General features: G+C 57.4%; 3 protein-coding genes across 3 annotated transcripts in view; 1 reads left to right on the plus strand and 2 right to left on the minus strand.

Moving 5' to 3' along the window:
- VOLCADRAFT_121704 (uncharacterized protein) overlaps positions 1-4,403 on the minus strand; it is a gene marked incomplete at its 5' end in the record, with an annotated part of 11,764 nt that extends 7,361 nt beyond the window's left edge. The window contains 10 exons of the mRNA XM_002958283.1: positions 134-176; positions 423-487; positions 871-984; positions 1,170-1,232; positions 1,655-1,715; positions 1,995-2,134; positions 2,718-2,754; positions 3,029-3,090; positions 3,842-3,933; positions 4,166-4,403. Of these exons, the coding sequence (XP_002958329.1) occupies positions 134-176; positions 423-487; positions 871-984; positions 1,170-1,232; positions 1,655-1,715; positions 1,995-2,134; positions 2,718-2,754; positions 3,029-3,090; positions 3,842-3,933; positions 4,166-4,403 (915 nt within the window). The remainder of the gene's footprint in view (positions 1-133; positions 177-422; positions 488-870; positions 985-1,169; positions 1,233-1,654; positions 1,716-1,994; positions 2,135-2,717; positions 2,755-3,028; positions 3,091-3,841; positions 3,934-4,165) is intronic.
- A 2,029-nt stretch (positions 4,404-6,432) lies between these two features.
- Positions 6,433-7,341, minus strand: VOLCADRAFT_84422 (uncharacterized protein; the record flags this gene model as incomplete). Its single annotated transcript, XM_002958284.1, has 1 exon — positions 6,433-7,341. The coding sequence occupies exon 1, from the start codon at positions 7,321-7,323 to the stop codon at positions 6,433-6,435; it is 891 nt and encodes a 296-aa protein (XP_002958330.1). The 5' UTR covers positions 7,324-7,341.
- Positions 7,342-9,552: 2,211 nt separating this feature from the next.
- Positions 9,553-17,151, plus strand: VOLCADRAFT_108081 (uncharacterized protein; the record flags this gene model as incomplete). The annotated part of the gene is made up of 8 exons (XM_002958258.1): positions 9,553-9,786; positions 10,100-10,178; positions 10,719-10,969; positions 11,523-12,293; positions 12,556-14,894; positions 15,443-15,785; positions 16,061-16,264; positions 17,020-17,151. Coding segments are annotated over exons 1-8 (4,191 nt in total), but the record flags the coding sequence as incomplete, so codon positions are not given.
- Positions 17,152-18,141: the final 990 nt, after the last annotated feature.

The following is an 18,141-nucleotide window of genomic DNA, read 5'->3' on the forward strand; positions in this document are numbered from 1 at the left end:
CGTCGCCGCGCCCGCCGCGGCCGCGCCCGCCCCGCCCGCGGCCACCCCGGCCGCCGCGATTCCCTCGGCCGCCACCGCCGCCCCCGGCGCCCTCCACCTCCCCTTCCTCCGCGCCTTCAGCGGAAGCCCCCACCGTCATGGAGAGACTCTCCCGGAGCTTGTCAAAATTCTCCGTCCTGCAATGCATGGGGTGTGCGGTGGAGGTGCGGAGCATCCGTAAAACAACCCTTGAGCTCCGGACGCAGCTATGCGGGGCGCCCTTTACGAGCGCTTACCAGCTCCGAGCCATAGCCAACCCACAAGCAGCACAAGCCACACAAGCACTCATATCGCACGCACACGCATACACACATCGCGCCATGGCAATGAAAACAAGGTCCACATGACTGGCCACACCCCACCGTAATTTCTAATTCACGCACCTGAAATTGCCCCGCTCGTCTAGCAGTAAGTACAGTCCTCTGCCGCCCGATGGGTATGCGTAGTGCTGCAGTTGCAGGAAATAAGAGGAAAAGAGGTAAAAGTCCGGGATGGAGTGAAACGCATGAAAGGCCCGTGGGGCGGGGAGGAAAGAGGGATCCGGGGGCTGTAGAACGAGGGGGTAGAACGGGGAGAGGCCACCGAATTGGCCCAGGGGACCCAAAGGTGGAAGGAACAACACGGCGCGCCGACCTGTTTTTATGGTTAGAACGTGGTACACGGAAAACAGCTTTGCAGTTACTCCTACACTACACCCACTGCGTTGCTTCTCCCTCATCTCTCCCCTCCTCCCTCCTCCACGCATCCCCCCATCCATCAACACACAAACACATACACATATACACACACACGCGTGCGCGTGTGGACACACAAACACGCACACACACACACCTGCAGCGGTGTTGGCCGGTAGTCTGTGTACACCACATGGCATGGTGACTTGTGCAGGTGGGCCACCCAGGCAGCGAACTGGGAGCTATTCGAAAGCGTGGCGGAAAGGAATACCTGATCAGGCGCGAATGATTGCGGGGAGCAAGAGGCGAGGCGTGGGAGAATGGAAGAGGAAATGCATAAAGCTGAATCAGCTGTATCGGTGGCCACATGAGTAGACCATAAGGCCTCAAGAGGGCCGCAAATGGTGCTCACTCGTACGAGAAGCATGGCCATATTTCGTACAGCAGGGTACGTACCATCTTGGTGCGGTGGTCCAGGAAGATGATGGTCTCTTCCCACACCACGCCGCGCTCCCGGTCCTGTCAGGCAGGTCCACAGGCATCGGGAACGGGCATATGGCACGAACAACCGGTGTGAGGACGGGGACGAGATCATGTGCGAGTTCCACTGCGAGGTCGCCGCAACGTCCAACTGCTAAAATCCGAACAAGCTGTAAGGAGTTGTGCAGGACGGTAGAAAGGCGAGAAGATGGGGACTGAGCGAGGGCGAAGTGGCGGCGGCGGCGGTAAGATGATGATGTTTTCCCCGCCTCCGTACTCGCTCAGCTCCCACCACCCCAAAGGTCCACCCGCCTGCGTGACTCTTTCTCTCTATTTTCTCTCTATTTTCTCTCTCTCTCTCTCTCTCTCTCTCTCTCTCACACACACACACACACACACACGCACACACACGCACACACCTTCCACACTCCTCCTCGCATATAATACTCTTTCTTTCTCACCTGCATGTAGTGGACCTCGTCGAACACCACCCAGGCCACCTCTCGGAGCAGCTCACTGCCCCTGTGGCCATTGTTAAGCACATGCACGGGGCAGCAAAGGACCATTGCAACAGGTATGCGCATACACGAGGGACAAGGACGCGTTTCGCGCGTTCCTTTACCTCACATGTTCGCAAAAGGCGCATGCAGGCACGGCAAGCAAGTGCGTGGAGGCGGTGCTTTGCACACGGGTTGCGTATTGCTGGCAAAGGGACGTTGGCTGATGGCACGTTGGGTCCTTCCAGCACCGCAACGGCAAGGCGTGGTAAAGTGGTTTCTAACCAGCCAGTCACCCACCCACCGGTAAATCATGGAGCGCAGGATCTCCGTGGTCATCACGATGCATGAGGCATTCGGGTTGAGGCTCACATCGCCCGTCATGAGACCCACATCGCCTGCAAACGCCTCCGACAGCTCTCTGAATTTCTGGTTGGACAGAGCCTAAGGGAAACAGTTGTAGCGCCAGTCGGCAGCGCGGTGGTGGCAACAACAGCACGCACAACAAATCAAGCATGGTCAATGGCCGCACCGGACATCGAGGATGATGCTGAGGAGGTGAACCGAATGACGGACCGATAAAACCAACATGAGTACCGGCAGGGATATGGCGAGAATGGGAGCTGCCTAGGGTCAGCACAGCAACGGTGGAAGAGCGGAAAAGGGCCTCAAACACCATGGCCAAGTAACAACCAGCCACAATCATGCCCTTGCCACGAGCGCCATGAAATGGACGTCTTCTCTGGTGCTGCAGCGGGTAGCAAGCTGTGTGCTGCAGGCATCGTGTCCTTTCGTGTCCACTGAGCTCATAGACGAGTTCGATGGCAGTCATGGGCTCTGCACTTCCAGGATAGTGGCACCTGCTTCAGTAGCCGGTGCCACTTGGTTCGGTTCCTGTTCTGCGTCCTGATTCCAATGCTTCCGGACCCTAACCACCGGACCTTAACCGCCGGACCCTAACCGCCGGACCCTAACCACCGGAACCCCAGTGGCAGCCACGTGCCTTCAGGGGCGACGTGTAGATCACCCTCTGGTTGCTCCGAAAGCCCATGGCAATGGCATACCTGCGAAAGCAAAGGCACGGTAAACAAGACGGGAGAGGCGGAGCAGGGGAGGTCATGGAGAGGTTTAAGGAGGTTGCTACAGTGCTAGCTGACCCTCTGGCCCGATTTCCAACAATCCTCACCCTCCTCCTGCCCCTGCCGTCATCACCTGGGCAGCATCTTAAGCGCCCTGATGCCGCTGCCCATGCGGATCGATCCTGTGTGCTCCCCGTTACATTCCTCAAAATACCCTCATTCCGACCAGACCAGAAGGCCCCAAAGCTCTCACACTCACTCAGCAACCACAGTCTTGCCCGCCGACGTATGCGCTGACACCAGGACCGACTCGTGTCGCTCCTGATGGGAGGGAGGCGGCAGCAGGGAATTAGCCGCTGGATTACCGATGAATGTGCATCCAAGAATGAGCCACACCGCGCGGCACGGAGGCCGGGAAGAGGCATAGAGGAAGGCGTGACTCAAATGCGGGTGCGCGGAAAACTGATGGGAGGCAGAGAGGTGCATGAGTAGGCGTGAAGCAAGGAAGGGAAGGGCCCCAACATGAGAGAAAGGAGTCCACTGCTGCCCGGTACTTGAAATCCTGCAGTCTACTCCAGCGCCTGATCACGTGCACCGGCTATGCGCTACGGGCCCAGTAAGGCATCGCGGCAAAGCCGTGTCGCAAGCAGCGAGGAGAAATGATACTTCACCCCTCCATCCCCGTGTGGCCCAGACTGAAAGAGCCACGGGCCGAGGACCATGTACCTGGTCCAACCAGCGCTTCCATACCAGAGCTTCTCGCAAGCGAGATCTTTCAAAGGATTGCAAGGAACTGGTTCCGTTGGGAGCGGCAGTCCGCATCCACCAACTACTTCCGTGCGATGGTTGAATGCTGGACGGGGATGTGGGTCTCGCGGAAAGGCGTTCACCGCTTACAGGTTCCTACCATCACCGTGAGCTGCACTGCCTCGCAGCATACTCGGAAGTGCTCGGTAACGCGATGGCTACTACGGGAAGGGACGCTCCCGTGCAGCCCTCTGGCCTCGCCCTTTAGGTACCGGGCCCCGCACCTGCAGAAAGCCCAGAGGCCCAAATTCCTAACCCCACGCACCAGGCATGCTATACTGGTCTCCTGAAATGGGTCCAGAACGAAGGGATACTCCTTGGCGCGGGAGCCTTTGTAAATGGGTTCATGGAGGGTGCCTGCGGGTCGCGCATAGAATCTGTTCAAGCGCAGATCAGCATCGGGGAAAAAGCATTACCGCGTGCCTATGTAACGTGGTTAACCCTGGAGAACCTCATGGACAAGGACACTAGAGAGGACGAAGTCCGGAATGCCGCTGATAGGCGCCGTGGTAAAGGTAGGCACGGATGCACAAGGGTATGAACGCGCGGCAGAGCTGGGAGGACAAAGGCGGGCTAGAGACGGTCTCACCATGGACCTCCGGGTCGTGTTTGAGGGTGGATTCGTCAAATCCTTCCGGCACAGCAACCTCATGCGTGCAAGTTGATGGCGGACGACCACCGATGGCCTGAAGGCGTTTGGCCGGCTGCTCGGACTGAGGGGAGACAGGGCCATCCCCAGCGCCGTCCTCCTTGGCATCCTGCTGCCGCTTCCGCGCAGCTTGACGCGTCGCCGCCGCAGCTGCCAGGCCTTCAGGAGATAATTCCATTACGTCCTGACGCTGCCTGGCTCCTTACTGCAGCAATCGTTTGCCAGGAACTTTCGGGTTGGCAAAAATGGGGAGAATGGTAGAGATGCCTAACATATTAGTTGCATAATAATGAATCGGAGTGGGCTGTATAAGCTGTTCTCCGTCTGCCCAATTCAGAAGAGGCAACCTTGAACTCTTCGGCGGCAAACCTAACCGCTCCCTATTTCCACAAAGTATGTCGGTAGCGACCTGTGTAGCTGTCAATTTCCCTGGAAGTCCGAGACCTCTTGAATGACGCTGGTCAACTCCGCCGTCGAGTCGTACATGTACCTGCTCAGCACGCAAAGCAGATGCCATGGCCGGATACAGCCAAGCCCTTTTGCGTCATATCTTTATCGCTCGTTGCACATGGCGCATTGCCACACCATTCGATCTGCGGTTTCATTTTCCAGCTGCTTTTCGAGCAACGCCAAGCACGGCACGCCGCTGGCACGCAAATCCATTGCTCGCCATGACCTTCGCAAGACCTGTGAGATGCATTATGATCCCAAGATATCAAGCGCATCCGGAATTGTTTATGTATGGTAGACCGCAGAATCCTTTCCACACGCGGGACTCCGGTTTGGTTACATACAGTTAATACTAGGGTCTGGCACTACTGGTAAGGCGCGACCATTGCCCCCGGGAGATCCCGGGATCGATACCCGTTAGGGTCAAAAGTCCTTCCGATGGTGGAAGGCATAGTGCCCCAAGTTGATGGACCGTGGTGACCTGGGATAAAGTAACCTGCGAGCTCGATCAGGAATGGAGTTGGGCCGCTGTCGACCCAGCAGATTCCATTGGATGCTGGTGGTGGGTGCGGAACCTGAGCGATCCACTGAGAAGTTCACTAGGGTGACTGGATGAGGGTGCCCCGAAATACCGGGGAAGGTAGGGTTTCGCAGGGTAGATGCCACGAGCGAAGATACACCCCCCTGTTTCACAAAACACCCCACGCGATGTACAGTCCAGGTCGCAAACGCACCGGGCGTGGGTCCAATACTTTACGCGAACGGAAGTACCTGATGGAAAGAGTACAGGAGATGCACAGTCGCAAGTAGAGTTGCCCAGATTATGGGGAAACTCACTACGAAACATGCCTGCCGCAAGTGGATCTGATCCCGAAATCCTCTATTCTATACATTTCTATTACACCGACCAACTCGACAGTTACATGCTCGGTTACATGCCTACTGCAAACGCCCATTCGCCGCCCTAACCATTGCTTATTGTGTGGCTCCGTGGGCATGCAGAATCATCCTGTTATCTGGATAAATTTTCACATCTGGCTACCCGAAAACGGAGATTTCACCAGTCCCAAACGCGTGCAAGTAGGGTGAGACAAGATTCAATTGCCATAAAATGCATTGATTCCATCGCCGATACCGAGCTCGTGAGTCAGTTTTCTGGACCACATCTCGAAACATGCAGCTCCAGTCCGAGTTTACGACTGGCCAGGCTTGCACACGGTCCGACCCATATCAGCCTGCCGCTGCCCCCTGCCAACAGAGAACATGTCACACTTGATGCCTCGTGTACCGTAAATCGTACTGCTTCCGAAACCCCCGGGTAAACCTACTAATGCACGCTTTATGACTTACGAATCCGATACTCAAGACGCAGCCAACCTCTCCGGCAAATTCCAGCACCTGCGCTTCCGGTCATCACCGCCGGCTGTGTCCTAACCCCCACTGTGCGGCGCCCCGCACCCTACCTCCACTGTTAAGCACCTCCGAAGTCCATTTTTCAATTCGTGAAGATGAGAAAATACCCCGAGAGCCGCGGATTCAAGAGCCAACGCAAAATGGCCATCTGGGTCACATATTTTACCATTCCGCGCTCTTGCAATGTCCCTCACAGGCCGCAGGCCTCCCCCAGCCGCGCGCCGCGCGTATCTTAAATCAGTCGGCTTTCACTCCATACGGAGTTCCACACCATGAACACCGGGCTGGGTCCAGCCCCGTTTCAAGCCAAGCACTTGTGCAGGCCTTACCAGGCTGACTTCCCCTTAGCCCAGCAGCGGGTCAAGGGTGGTGTCTTTGTAGATGACGTAGCGAGTGGGCGAGGCCCCCAGCGCGGCATACCATTGCGGCACGTAAGGCGCCATCCAAATCGCGTCACCCGCCTGAACCGGGTACCATTTGTCTGCCAGCCGGTAGATGCCTTTGCCCTCGAGAAGTAGAAGGCCGTGTTGGTTGTAGTGCACCTCCTTGACCCATAGGTACTCCCCAGGCTGGAAGTCCATGATGTGCACATTGAAATCGTAGTCGGCAGTCTGTGGGAGCAGCTTGCGCAGCTTGAAGACTTCGGGTCCTGTGGGCAACAGCGCCGACTCCTCCACGTCACCGCTGCTGAAGACGGGCTTGCCGCCGGCGGCGTATACACGCTCGTACACGAGCAGACCGGCGCCATCCTCCGAGTAAAGCGTGTCGGTGGAGTTGGGCGGGAAGTACACATAGCTGTTGGCGCCAAGGACCATGTTCTTAGCACCATGCGACACGGTGATCTCGCCCTGCAGGACGAGCACGAAGCGCTCCACGCCAGGCTTCGCGGGCTCAGCAGACGAGTCGTCGGACATTTCCGCAAGATACATGGCGAAGTTGGCACCGCGAGCTGGTGAGACCAAGTGGGCGGTCAGCGTAGATTTCCAGCCGCGCTGGCCTGCAAAGACCCGGCTTTCTACGGCGATGAGCGCATGGTCAGCGTAATGTGCGCTACGTGTGTATCCAGGAAGGCTGTCAAAGTCTATGCCACGCTCAGCTGGGCGAAATACAGCCGAGTAATCGTGACCGCCGCAAGATGGAGTAGGTGTGAGACCGCACAATTCGGCACCATGGGCGGCTGATGCCACAAGAACGGCAAGCGCCAGTTCCAGCAGCAAGTGCCCAGGTATTATCATCACGCCCGGATGCAATTGAGGGATCCAGGCACTAAGAACGTGTCAAGAAAAGTTGCGTCAGTGAAACCTGTATGGTTCACAAAAAACACCAATTAAGGTATGTCAATTATAGAATTGCTGAATTTATCCAATGACAGGTTCAGTTTTTGACTTGCATTGGTTGTATATAAAGGTGGAAAAACTTGGCATGCACCCTCGTGCGTGATCCCGTGACTAACGACCGCGATAATCAGTATACGAGTAAAGCAGGATCACCATTCAATGGCCCGTCCTTACACAAAATGGGTACATGACTGTTAAATCTCTAGGACCATTTGCGCCTAGCTTTCACCGGCTGAAGTGCATGATTTGGGGGGCAAAACTTCTCGGCCAGAACATTCCTCTGACTAGACCAGCCCTGTGACTGCTTAAAAAGCGCTGGATCAGCCCTGTGCATCCAAACGCGCCTGATTGCATGCTAAGTGGAACGCTTTTTTTGCTTTGGATTGTCTAGGTGAGTACTGGTACTTAGCGCGTGAACAGAAACACACATGCGGACGTGCACTGCAGAGCCCCTGACTACACTCCAGCACATGTAAGGCCTAGAAGATAAGGGGGGTCTCTCGGCACTGCTCATCCACGCATTCATTTAGCTTTGAAATCCCAACTTCTCTTCCGATTGGGGATGCCCCATGAGGCCGCAATCATGGGCAGGGAGGACAGGCCGTGTATTGCTCTCTATTGCTCTCGCCTGTGGCGAGGAAACCGACTATGATTTCACTCTACCGCGTGCTGTCGCAGAGGCCGCTCCAGTTCCATTGTGCCAATTTTGTCCCGAAACTAGAAATACTCCTGCCGTTGCGTGAAACAGGGGGTTATATTCTCACCCGTGGCAGCTACCTTGCGAAACCCTGCCTTCCCCGTCCATCAACTAGGGGCGCAATACCATCCACCATCGGAAGGATTATCGTCCCTGACAGGTCTCAATCCCGGGATCCCCCGGGGGCAATGGCCGCGCGTTATGTGTAGTGCCTAACCTAACCTAATATAGGTGCCGCACAGGCATCGGCAAACGCTTCGGGAGCTTCGGGTCGTGCCGAAACTCCCGAAAACAGAAATAGAGTTCCCGAAGCCGGCCGGCTTGCAGAAATAGGATCATACGCCGTATTCGAATGTCAAACTGTTGTAAAAAAACGCATTTTCATTCCGCGGCCTTGTAACAGAAATTGTACTGGAGGACAGAAATAGACCCGTTCCCGAAACCACAAATACCCCGTTTGCCGATGTCTGGTGCTGCAGCGTTTGCGTGCGTTTCTGGTTGGGCTGTTGGAAGTTAGACGTTAACCAGCCAAACGGGTGTGAGCCAGACATCGGCAAAAGGGGTATTTCTGGTTTCGGGAACGGGTCTATTTCTGTCTTCCGGTACAATTTCTGTTACAAGGCCGCGGAATGAAAATGCGTTTTTTGACGGCGTATGATCCTATTTCTGCAAGCCGGCTGGCTTCGGGAACTCTATTTCTGATTTCGGGCGTTTCGGCACGACCCGAAGCTCCCGAAACGTTTGCCGATGTTTGGTGTGAGCGCACCGCGCGCACCTTTCAGGCTTTGTGACTGTGGAGCGGTTGAAGACGAATTGCGTGTTTTCGCGGAATGCCCTGCTTACACGAGCACGCGGGCTAAGTATGACGGTGACCTCGTTTACAAGGGCGCAGCATTCGCACCATTATGACCGAGGCGCCGGATACCTCTCGAAATTCTGGGAGGTCAGGCAAGTTGCGTTAACGCGCCAAAGCGCTGAAGCGGATGAGGGAGGACGATAATGGTCCCCCCCTACCCGCATTAATTCTACCGTCCATGGCCCTGCCGGCTTTTACGGAACTTGTAACTTGTCTTAACTCGTTGATTTTTTCCTGGTTTATCCATCGATACTGTAAATCACACATGCGTTTGGTGGGCTTATTGGCTTTTCTGTGGAGGAAAAGGTATAGGCGTGTGTCGTGCGCGAGCTGTTCGCGCTCAACCCAACCAATACTCCTGTGCTTGAGCAGGCCTTAATTGCTCTTTGAAGCAGGCACGAAAGATGTGTAGAGTGAAGGCATGATTAATACTATGAAACGCCCCTTTGGAAAGGGGAATGTGTAACGCCGCTAAGGCGGCCCTTGGCTCACCGGGCCAACGGTATCGTACCAACGGTACATCCAAGAACTATTCATAATCTTCCAATACCAAACGGTATTTATCAATACCACCTTTTATCGTTGGATAATTTCCTTTTTCGCAACTGCTTGCCAACTGCAAGCTTTGTTACAATTTTGGTATCTTAGACCAACCGGTCAAACGACCTCGGAGTCAAGCACTCCATCGCTTCCGCAAACACATTCCAACTTAAGAAACATTTTCTATCTGACTTACATGGCGAGCCCAGGGAATACCATGCGCACCCAGTCGGCGAAGGCCGACCATGAGCGCTATCAGCTGCGCCAGGTGAGCCCCTCTAGGGCAAAGGAACTGGTACAAAAGGTCCAGGAAATGTATGAGAAGTACGTAAGGCGTGCCCAGCGTAAGGGCATAACACCGCCGTCGCGCATGTTTGACAAAGTCAGACAATTCTGCGACGAGCAAGGCTATCGCTCCGCACTAGGCTTCCTAATGGAAGCTAATGAGGAACTCTCCTATGTGCAGAAAAGCCGCGAACTGCGGGAGCGTTTTAGCCACTGCGGCGCATGACGCCGACAACAACGCCAATGGAGCGCACGACCCAACAGGTCCCGGACCCTCGCGCCCACGTACTGCGCAGCCAACTGCTGCCGCCGCGGAGCCGGCCAGGGTAACTGGGCCCACCGCCGCGCTCCAGCCGCAACGCGGCACACGGCAGGGTGAGTTGCGCAAAGAGTGTGAGCGTAACGACATCACTGCGGCTAACCTCGTCCCGCCTGAGGGAGGGTTGCCACCACTTCCCACCCACACCGCCCAATTGGCGCAATATCACCATGTCTATTGGTGCTTAGGTCCCCGCAACAAAATGTTGCACATATTATCACGCGAACTGACGCTATGGACCACACGGTACACCCAACAGGTGCAGCTTTGTTACAGAATGTCTGACAGGCTGACCTGATGTCTGCCAAGCCGTACTCCTATCTAGCCGTTCCGCGAAGCAAAGAGCATTGGCGTTCCAAGGTATAGGCGCTTAATTAACTAACCTGGAGTACTACTTGGAATGTCCATTCCTTCCGGACTTTCCGGACTCGCAGTTACGAACACTTGGTTACACCGGGACAGGCTATCTAGCAGCTATAAGCAAAAAATGAGCAGCACGATCAACCAGCAGTGAAACCACGGTCGTTGCGTTTCAAGATACGGGGTCTGGAGTGGGGCACGCCTGCATCCAGGCGTAGCTTCACTGACAACCTAAGGTCCAATCCTTGGGTGTGGACTGCAATATATTCACCTATGGTTTAAGGGGCACTTAGCTGCGGACATGGGAGACAGTGTTGAGTTCGCTGCTGTAAGGGGGCTAACTCCGTGCCACGCCTGGACGAAGCACAGCGTCCTCTATCCATTAACCTCGGCTATTGCACCGATTGTTATTGGCGCATTCCCGGTGGAGATACTGAAGCTCGCATTTGACAACTTGACTGTTGGTCGGCTTGCTGCTTTTGGGAAGGTAAGCCCCATACTTCTCGCAGGCCTTTCGGGAGCTTAAGTATTGGCTTTTGCGCATTCTATTTTTAGCTTTTGCGCACAACAGCCTTGATGTGAACGCTGCATGAGCCCGGGCGGCTTACTTTGCTTGCATCTGCGACGCAACCGTTCCGACGGTTCGTCGCTTCGTGGCGACTTCATCTGTCCAACCCCGGCAGACAGTTGTCGAAAATGGTTATTACCATTGATTTATGGGCAGTATTGCCAAGAGCCGCTTTGCTACTATTGCCTAGAGTATACTCAGAAGGCTTGCCAAGTGCTGCTTTGAAGCACGCAGTTCACACATATTCAATCCGACTGTGGCCATTGCATATCGCCCGGCACATGAACACCAGGCCCGCCGAACATCCACGCTGTCCGGTTGGCATCATCCTTCCCTCCCGTCCGAGCGTTTGCGTGTACCTGAACATCAATGTTGCCTAATCCAACCCCGTCGCGTCCAATCCCAGCAAATTTAGGCGTTCATGGTTTGCACTCAGATCTTCAAGGTCCTCTTGCCTTATTCCCACCCGCAGACGGCCTCAGAACTCGCGTCGGAGGCCGCCTTGGCCCTGCTCTTCATGTGTCTATCGGCTACTTGTCTGGTGGCAAGCAGCAAGCGCAACCCGATAGGCAGCCGACTGCTACAGCCTCGAAAAAAGCGCCAGGCTGTGAGCTCAAAGGCCCTGTTATGCATGCCAGCGAATGGAGACGTTGGTCCTGCGGCGCATTTGCCACCGCAAGGGCCTGCTGCGCACGCTGAACTCGCGTTGGAGGCTGTTAAGAGGAACTTAGAGGGTGAGGACGCCGTCATCCTACAGAGCAGGTTGCGTGAACCTGCCGTACGATTGCGAGCGGGCTGGTGCGCGGCATCAGCACTCCGTTGCAGAGCTAACGGCGGTGGTCGTGGTCACGGCCGTGCAGCCATCACCGCTGTCTCGGTCAGTACGCCATGCATAGAGGTTTGTAATGCCCATGGCAGCAGCGGCAGTGGGCTCCAGCTCCAGAAACACAGCGGCAGTGGGCCCCAGCTTAAGGGAAACGGTTGGTACGGGCAGCTCCAGAACTATAACCAAAACCATCGCTGCCATCTGGCGGCCGGGACAACTGGCAGCGGCGATGCCCAGGCCACCCGCTCGGCCTTGCGGCCGTACGTCCATCGTGCGGAATTATCTTCCACGCGAGTCAAGATCCACGGCGTCCAGCCTGAGTTGATAGCTGCCGGCTACCAGGAGCGCATTGCGGCGGTGGTGACGGCGGCGGGGCAGCAGCTGGAGGGCGTGTATGTACGACGGGGTTGCATCGAGGTAAGGGCTCAGGCCCGGGACTCGGGGCTGGGGTTTTAAGAAGGGGGGAGGGGGGAGAGTACGGAGGAGTACGTCCCGACGTCTGACAGAGGTGAATTAGCGCCTGTCTACTCTACACATTTGCGTGAACTCGGAGGAGAGCTCCGCTTGCGTCAACACGGCTGCCAGGCTGCAGTGCACAACTACAATTATGCATCTGAGCACCCCGCGTCCCCCCTGGCGCCCCGTCCGTCTGTCTGTCTGTGCGCTCCTGGTTTTGCAGCTCCTGGTGGATACGGTACACTTCATAGAGTACGACGGTCGGGTGCTGCCGGCGGCCCATGTTGAGATGTCGTCTCCCCCGGCAAAGGCACCACGCCGTAGTGTAGGGCACCTTAACGTGGATGAGCTCGTGCAGTCCCTGCAACTCCCCCTCGAGCCACTGTCCAGTCCCCGGCGACACTCGGCTGTGGTGTGGGAATATTTGCGACCTGCCGCCGCGGAGGCTTCAGTGCCTCTGGGCAGCGGCGAGCATGGCGCCAGCGACATCGATGGCAGCAGCCACACAGCTGGCTTGCGGCAGCGGCAAATAGCATTAGCGACAACTGCTAGGGGCGATCGGCCTGGTGATCTGGCATTTTGCCCGGAATTAGCAGTATGGCCAAGGGTCGTGTGCACGGCTCCGGGGCCCCGTGGGATGGCGACCACGGCAGTGGTTGGGCCTGCAAGAAGGCCGCCCCTGACGGCGGCAGAGGCATGCACGTTGCGATGCGACGTGGCTGCATCCAGCGCTTACACCGTGGCACCGTGCGCCGCTAATGTTGCGGATGGGATCACAGCATCAGCAGCACTTCACTCAGATGCGGCCACAGCAGCGGAACCAGCGCCGGATCCTCATCGTACGGCAGCCCTCGCAGTGAGGATTTGGTGGCCATTGCCTCTGGGCTCCAGGAAGGATGATGAGCCGCCGGAGGTCGTGGTTTCGGCGCGTATTGGCGGTGCGTCTCTGCCAGTGATCTGGGAGTTGGGGAGCTGCCAGATATTGGGAGTAGCGGCGCCGGCTGCTGCGGCTGCTGCAGGGGCAATGACCCACATCCTCGATGGCGACTTCGTTGCTGCGGCGGCGCCGTCGACAGCTGTAGCAGTGCTCCCGTCGCCGCCGGGAGGCTACGATGGGCGAAACGTTGCTTCCCGGCTGGCAGGGGCAACCCTTCAGTCAATCCGTGGCCACGACAACGCTGGTGGCTGTGTGGGCAGCCGCGGCGGGGGGGTTGAGGAGTCGGTCGTTGGGATTGGCTCCAATGACCCCAGCAGCGGTGCAAGTGATGGTAACGTTGACTGTGCCGGCGACGGAGAGCGAGCTGCTGCCGCGCAGGGGACGGGGGGCGAGTGCGGCAGCAGCGGCGCGACGCTGCCGGTCTGTGCCGCGGGGGGCTTTCTGATCACAGGGACTTGCCGTATCCAGGACTTGCCGCCAGGCCCGGGCCTGCTATTGCTGCAGGCGCACCTCCCAGAGGAGGAGGAGGAGGAGGAGGAGGAGGAGGGGGGCCCCGGGTGTTTTACACGCCCGGTGCCAGTGCTGTGTGTGGATGATCCACTGGTCGCGGCGGAGATTTTCCACGCTTGCAGCGGTGCCGTGGGTGACGGCGACGGCAGCGGTACCGCTGCTGCGACCGCCGGCGTGGACGACGAGCAGGCGGCAGGTGAGGTCGAAGAATTTGTGGTCGACTTGGGTTTCTTCCTGGGCGGCATGGCACGGAGCGCTGCCGCCGCCGCCGCCGCAGCCGCAGCCCCTGGAACCGGCGCTGGCGGCGGCGGCGATCTCACAGCACTTGAGGGGCTCGGGCGACACTTGTACGACTCACTCAGTCAGACACCGGATGGGGACCTGCTATGGCCTGCCACGCGGGCTCGGCTGCGCAGGGAACTGGACACGATTGCGTCTTGGCTCCGGAACCAGCCGCCAGAGGATCAAATGCCAGTTGTCGCCAGCCATTCGGCCGATTTCGAACCAGCCGGCATCAAACCTTGTGCTGAAGACCTCAAGTTGTATGGCTCCGACCTAGAGAACCGCAATTACGATTACGAAGGTCATCACGGCAGTGGGCGCGGCGATGCTAGTGATGGGAAAAACGTCAGCAGGAGCCCGGGCGGTAGTGGAGATCGGGACCCTGGTGGCTGCGGTGGTGACGGCAATGGTGCTGTTAGGGGCCAGGAGCGTAAACTGCTGGGTTGGGTCGTCGTGTCCCATGGTTCAGCTGCTGTAGTGAGCTCGGCCGCAGTGGCACCGGCGGCTGGTGCGGGTCGTGTCGACACTAGCAGCAGTAGAGCCACCAGTGCGGCTTGTCCGGTCCCGACTCGTTTGGGTCCGTCGGCGGCGGCGGCGGCAGTAGCGGTAGACGCCGTAGAGGAGGCTACCCCGGCAGGCTGTGCTGGCGGTGAAGCGGGGACGGTAATGCGGCGGCGGCGGCAGTGGCGGCAAGGGCAGCGGTGGTGTGAATCTCAAGCGGCAGTGGCGGCGACTGGCGCCTGGGCATGCGTGAACGACATGTACGGCACTCTTAAGGATCCCGGCTACCAGGATTTCCTGACGGAGTACTGCGCCATGCAGGCACCCGTATTGTGAGTCAAGGCGGTGTGAGTGTGCTGGACAACGGTGTGGGTACGGGAAACGGGCCGTTAGGAAGCATGGCTTAGGGGTTCCTAGCGATCTCGTCAACTTTTTCAGGTCTCGCATGAATTTCACCGCTCCGCTGGCGAGGAAAATCTTGAGCAGGTTGACCGGCGTTTGTTGAGCACCGGTCAAAGAAGATTGGCTTTTCTTCACCAGCAGTGGGATGCGCTCTTTGCGCTGTAAACTTTAAACTAACACACCCGCCCATTTCAGGCACTCGTACTGCGATGCGGCTTCAACACACGGTACCTGACGGCCATTTGTAGCACACAGCGTGTCACGAGCACATGCGCTCGAAACTGCTCCTCCGCATTGTGCCCTGTTTGTGTGGCCGTATGACCTTGTCCTGCTATCCGGGTCATCCTGGACGCGCCATCCTGGTGCACATGCCACCGCACTCCTCACTGCCGCCCAAACATCCCTCAGCCGCGCACCGCACGCCCAATTTCCGCGCACACACGCGTCCCCCTCCTCGCCGCCGTCGCCTCAACCGCAGGGACGTCATGTTCTTCCTATCCGTAGGTGGCATTGTGTTGCGGACCTGGCAGGAGGAGCCGCGGTGGCGGCAGCGGCCCCTGCCGGCCTTCCTTTCCCACGTGGCGCCGTGCCTCGTGACCCTGGCCACCAGTGCGCTGTCCACCCTGACACGGCCGCTGCTGCGGCGCCCCGCCTGGTCGCGGCTGGTGCGCCATTGCATGATTCCGCGGTACCTGTCCTTCTGCCTCGGGCTGGCGCTGGTGGCGGCGGGCTGGCCGCCACCGCCCGCCATCGTGGCCTACCACCAGCGGTGCGCGTCGGTGGTGATGGGCGAGGGCGTGGTGCTGTCGGCAACAGTGGTGGTAAGTCTTAGAGAGGTAGAGGCCTATTGTTCAGCTCTTCTGGATGTGTATTGCCGTCTCCATGCGTGGAAAACGATAACCGTGACGAGTACGGAAGAAATCAGTAAACTTTGTGCTGGTGTCTTTGATTACCGTCGGAGTATGGGCGGTAAACCCAAACATGCACAGACTCGCCTTTTCTTTCTCACGTCGTACCACAAAGCTAAGCTACGATGTCCAAGTCCATAATTTCACGCGACCGCCACCTGGGAACTGCTGTTCTTGCCGCCGCGCAGATCATGCCTTGGCCCTCTCTACTCCTCGCCGCTTTGCGTGTCCCTGCTCACGTGGGCGTGTGGGTGCGCGTCGGCGCGTACAAAACCGCCATGGACGCAGTACTGCCCGCGGTCTTACTTGCGTGCTGCTCGATTGTTACAAACTTGCTGCTTCACGCGGTCCTGGTGGTGCAGTACCGCCGCCGCGTCCGTGCACGCAGCCAGGTTCGGAGCAAGGCTGATTAAGTTTAAGTTACACACAGCTAAGGGGAGTCATGGGGGTCCTAGGTGTAAGTGGCTAGCGGGAACAGCTGGGTTGCTATTTCCTTCTCCCCCAACTTCGGTCCAGCTGTGTGATGAGAGAGGAGGGAGCGAGGAGAAGCGGGTCCTGGGTATTCGAGTGCACATTATGCAGGTGTAGTGAAGGTGTTGGTGTTGGTGAAGCTCTCGCCCCGGAGCTCATGTGGGGACACTGGAGGAGAGGAGGGTTGTGAGCTCCCCAGTGGAGCTGGGGGCCGGGGGAGCTGGGGGCCGGGGGAGCTGGGGGCCGGGGGAGCTGCAGCCGTGTGCTGAGACTTGACTGTGTATGTCTCTGGGAAAGGCGTCCTAAGCCAAGGCGCAGCGTTCACAGCACCGCGTGCTTGTCTGGCGTGCGTGTGTGTGTGTGGGTGTGTGGGTAGTGCCTTGGCTGTCCTTGGTGGCCCAAAAACCCAATACGACGCGCCCATGCGAACTCCTCACGTGGCGTAATATGCATGCCTGAATACATGTTATACAATATTATGCATGTATGTGGGGGGTTCCGTTTCTCAAGCATGTGCATGTGATGTGTGTGTGCGCTTCGTAGACACATGCGTGCATTTGTCGTGGGACAGCTGAGGCCCACCTATTTGTATGTATGTGTGGCTGCTGGTTCTCGGGGTTGAATATCCCTCGGGGGCCTTGCGCTCCATTCGTCGACTGCATTCCCGGTTGAACAGGGTCACATGTGGCGTGCCTTGGTGCTGGTGATGATGTTGGTGTTGGTGGTTGGTCGCGTTATTGGCTCGTTAGGTCAATCCAGACGCACACGCTGGGACAATCAATTGCTTTTATGTGAACCCGACGACGATGTAGGTAGAAGGAACGGCTTCGACATATCCACGGGGCCTCTTGGGGGGTTGGGCGCTCGTCAGTGACCTGTACCTAGAGCTACACAGTCGTATGACGGCTTGCACGGTGCACGTCGAGTCGGTATAACTCATAACATTGCATGGCCTAACGTAACTTATAACACACAACACATCACAGCATGGCATCGGCATCTTTGCATGGTAGATCGGTGCATCCTGCATCGCGCATCGCATACAAACGTACGTACATACATATTTACATACATAGTCGAGTGTGTGCCCACCGTGTGCGCCCGCGGCTTTTCTTAAGTTCCCTCTGCCGCTTCGGTTTTTACGGCTGTTCAGAAAGGCACGTGTGCGTAGCTTATATCAAAGATACTTTTGTCTGGGGGATCTGGCAGCTGGGTTTGGGAAGTTGCCGCTGGCCATCTAATGGTCGTGGCTGTAACACGAGAATACGTGCTTGAGAAAAACCATAAGAAAAAAATTCGAACGCGCTTTCTTGCGGTAACGAGGTGTCCTACGTGGAGTTGTGGGTGGTGAGGATTACTCCGGCTGGGGGTTTAAGGGAGGGGCGACCCACTGCGCCATCCTTAGCCGCGCCCGGCGGCAATCTTACCTGGCTTCATCACCTACAGGGCATGGCTGCGTTGGCTTGGCTCATGGTCCCAGCGTTGACCAGGCGCCCGCCTCCGATCGTTCATTACCTGCACGACCGTGCCTGCACGATCGTCTGCTCTTCGTGGATAAGCAGGGTTGTGTGCGGCATTCGTCGGGGTCGGGACAGCTTATAGTCATGCCCCTTGCTTATCGCATCATATTCTTCATAAGCCATATTGTGTCGCATGTTCGCATCGCCTTCTGTAGCCGCTGTGAACGGCCTTGGGGCTGTTATTTGTAGGGATGTACGACTGCTGCGTCCGCTGTATCTTTCCCTAAGCCGTGGGGCTGGTGCCATCCGTTTGTTATTTTTTCTACTGGTAATGGCGA

Source organism: Volvox carteri, assembly GCF_000143455.1.
Source record: "Volvox carteri f. nagariensis unplaced genomic scaffold VOLCAscaffold_90, whole genome shotgun sequence".
In the NCBI taxonomy this organism is placed as follows: domain Eukaryota; kingdom Viridiplantae; phylum Chlorophyta; class Chlorophyceae; order Chlamydomonadales; family Volvocaceae; genus Volvox; species Volvox carteri.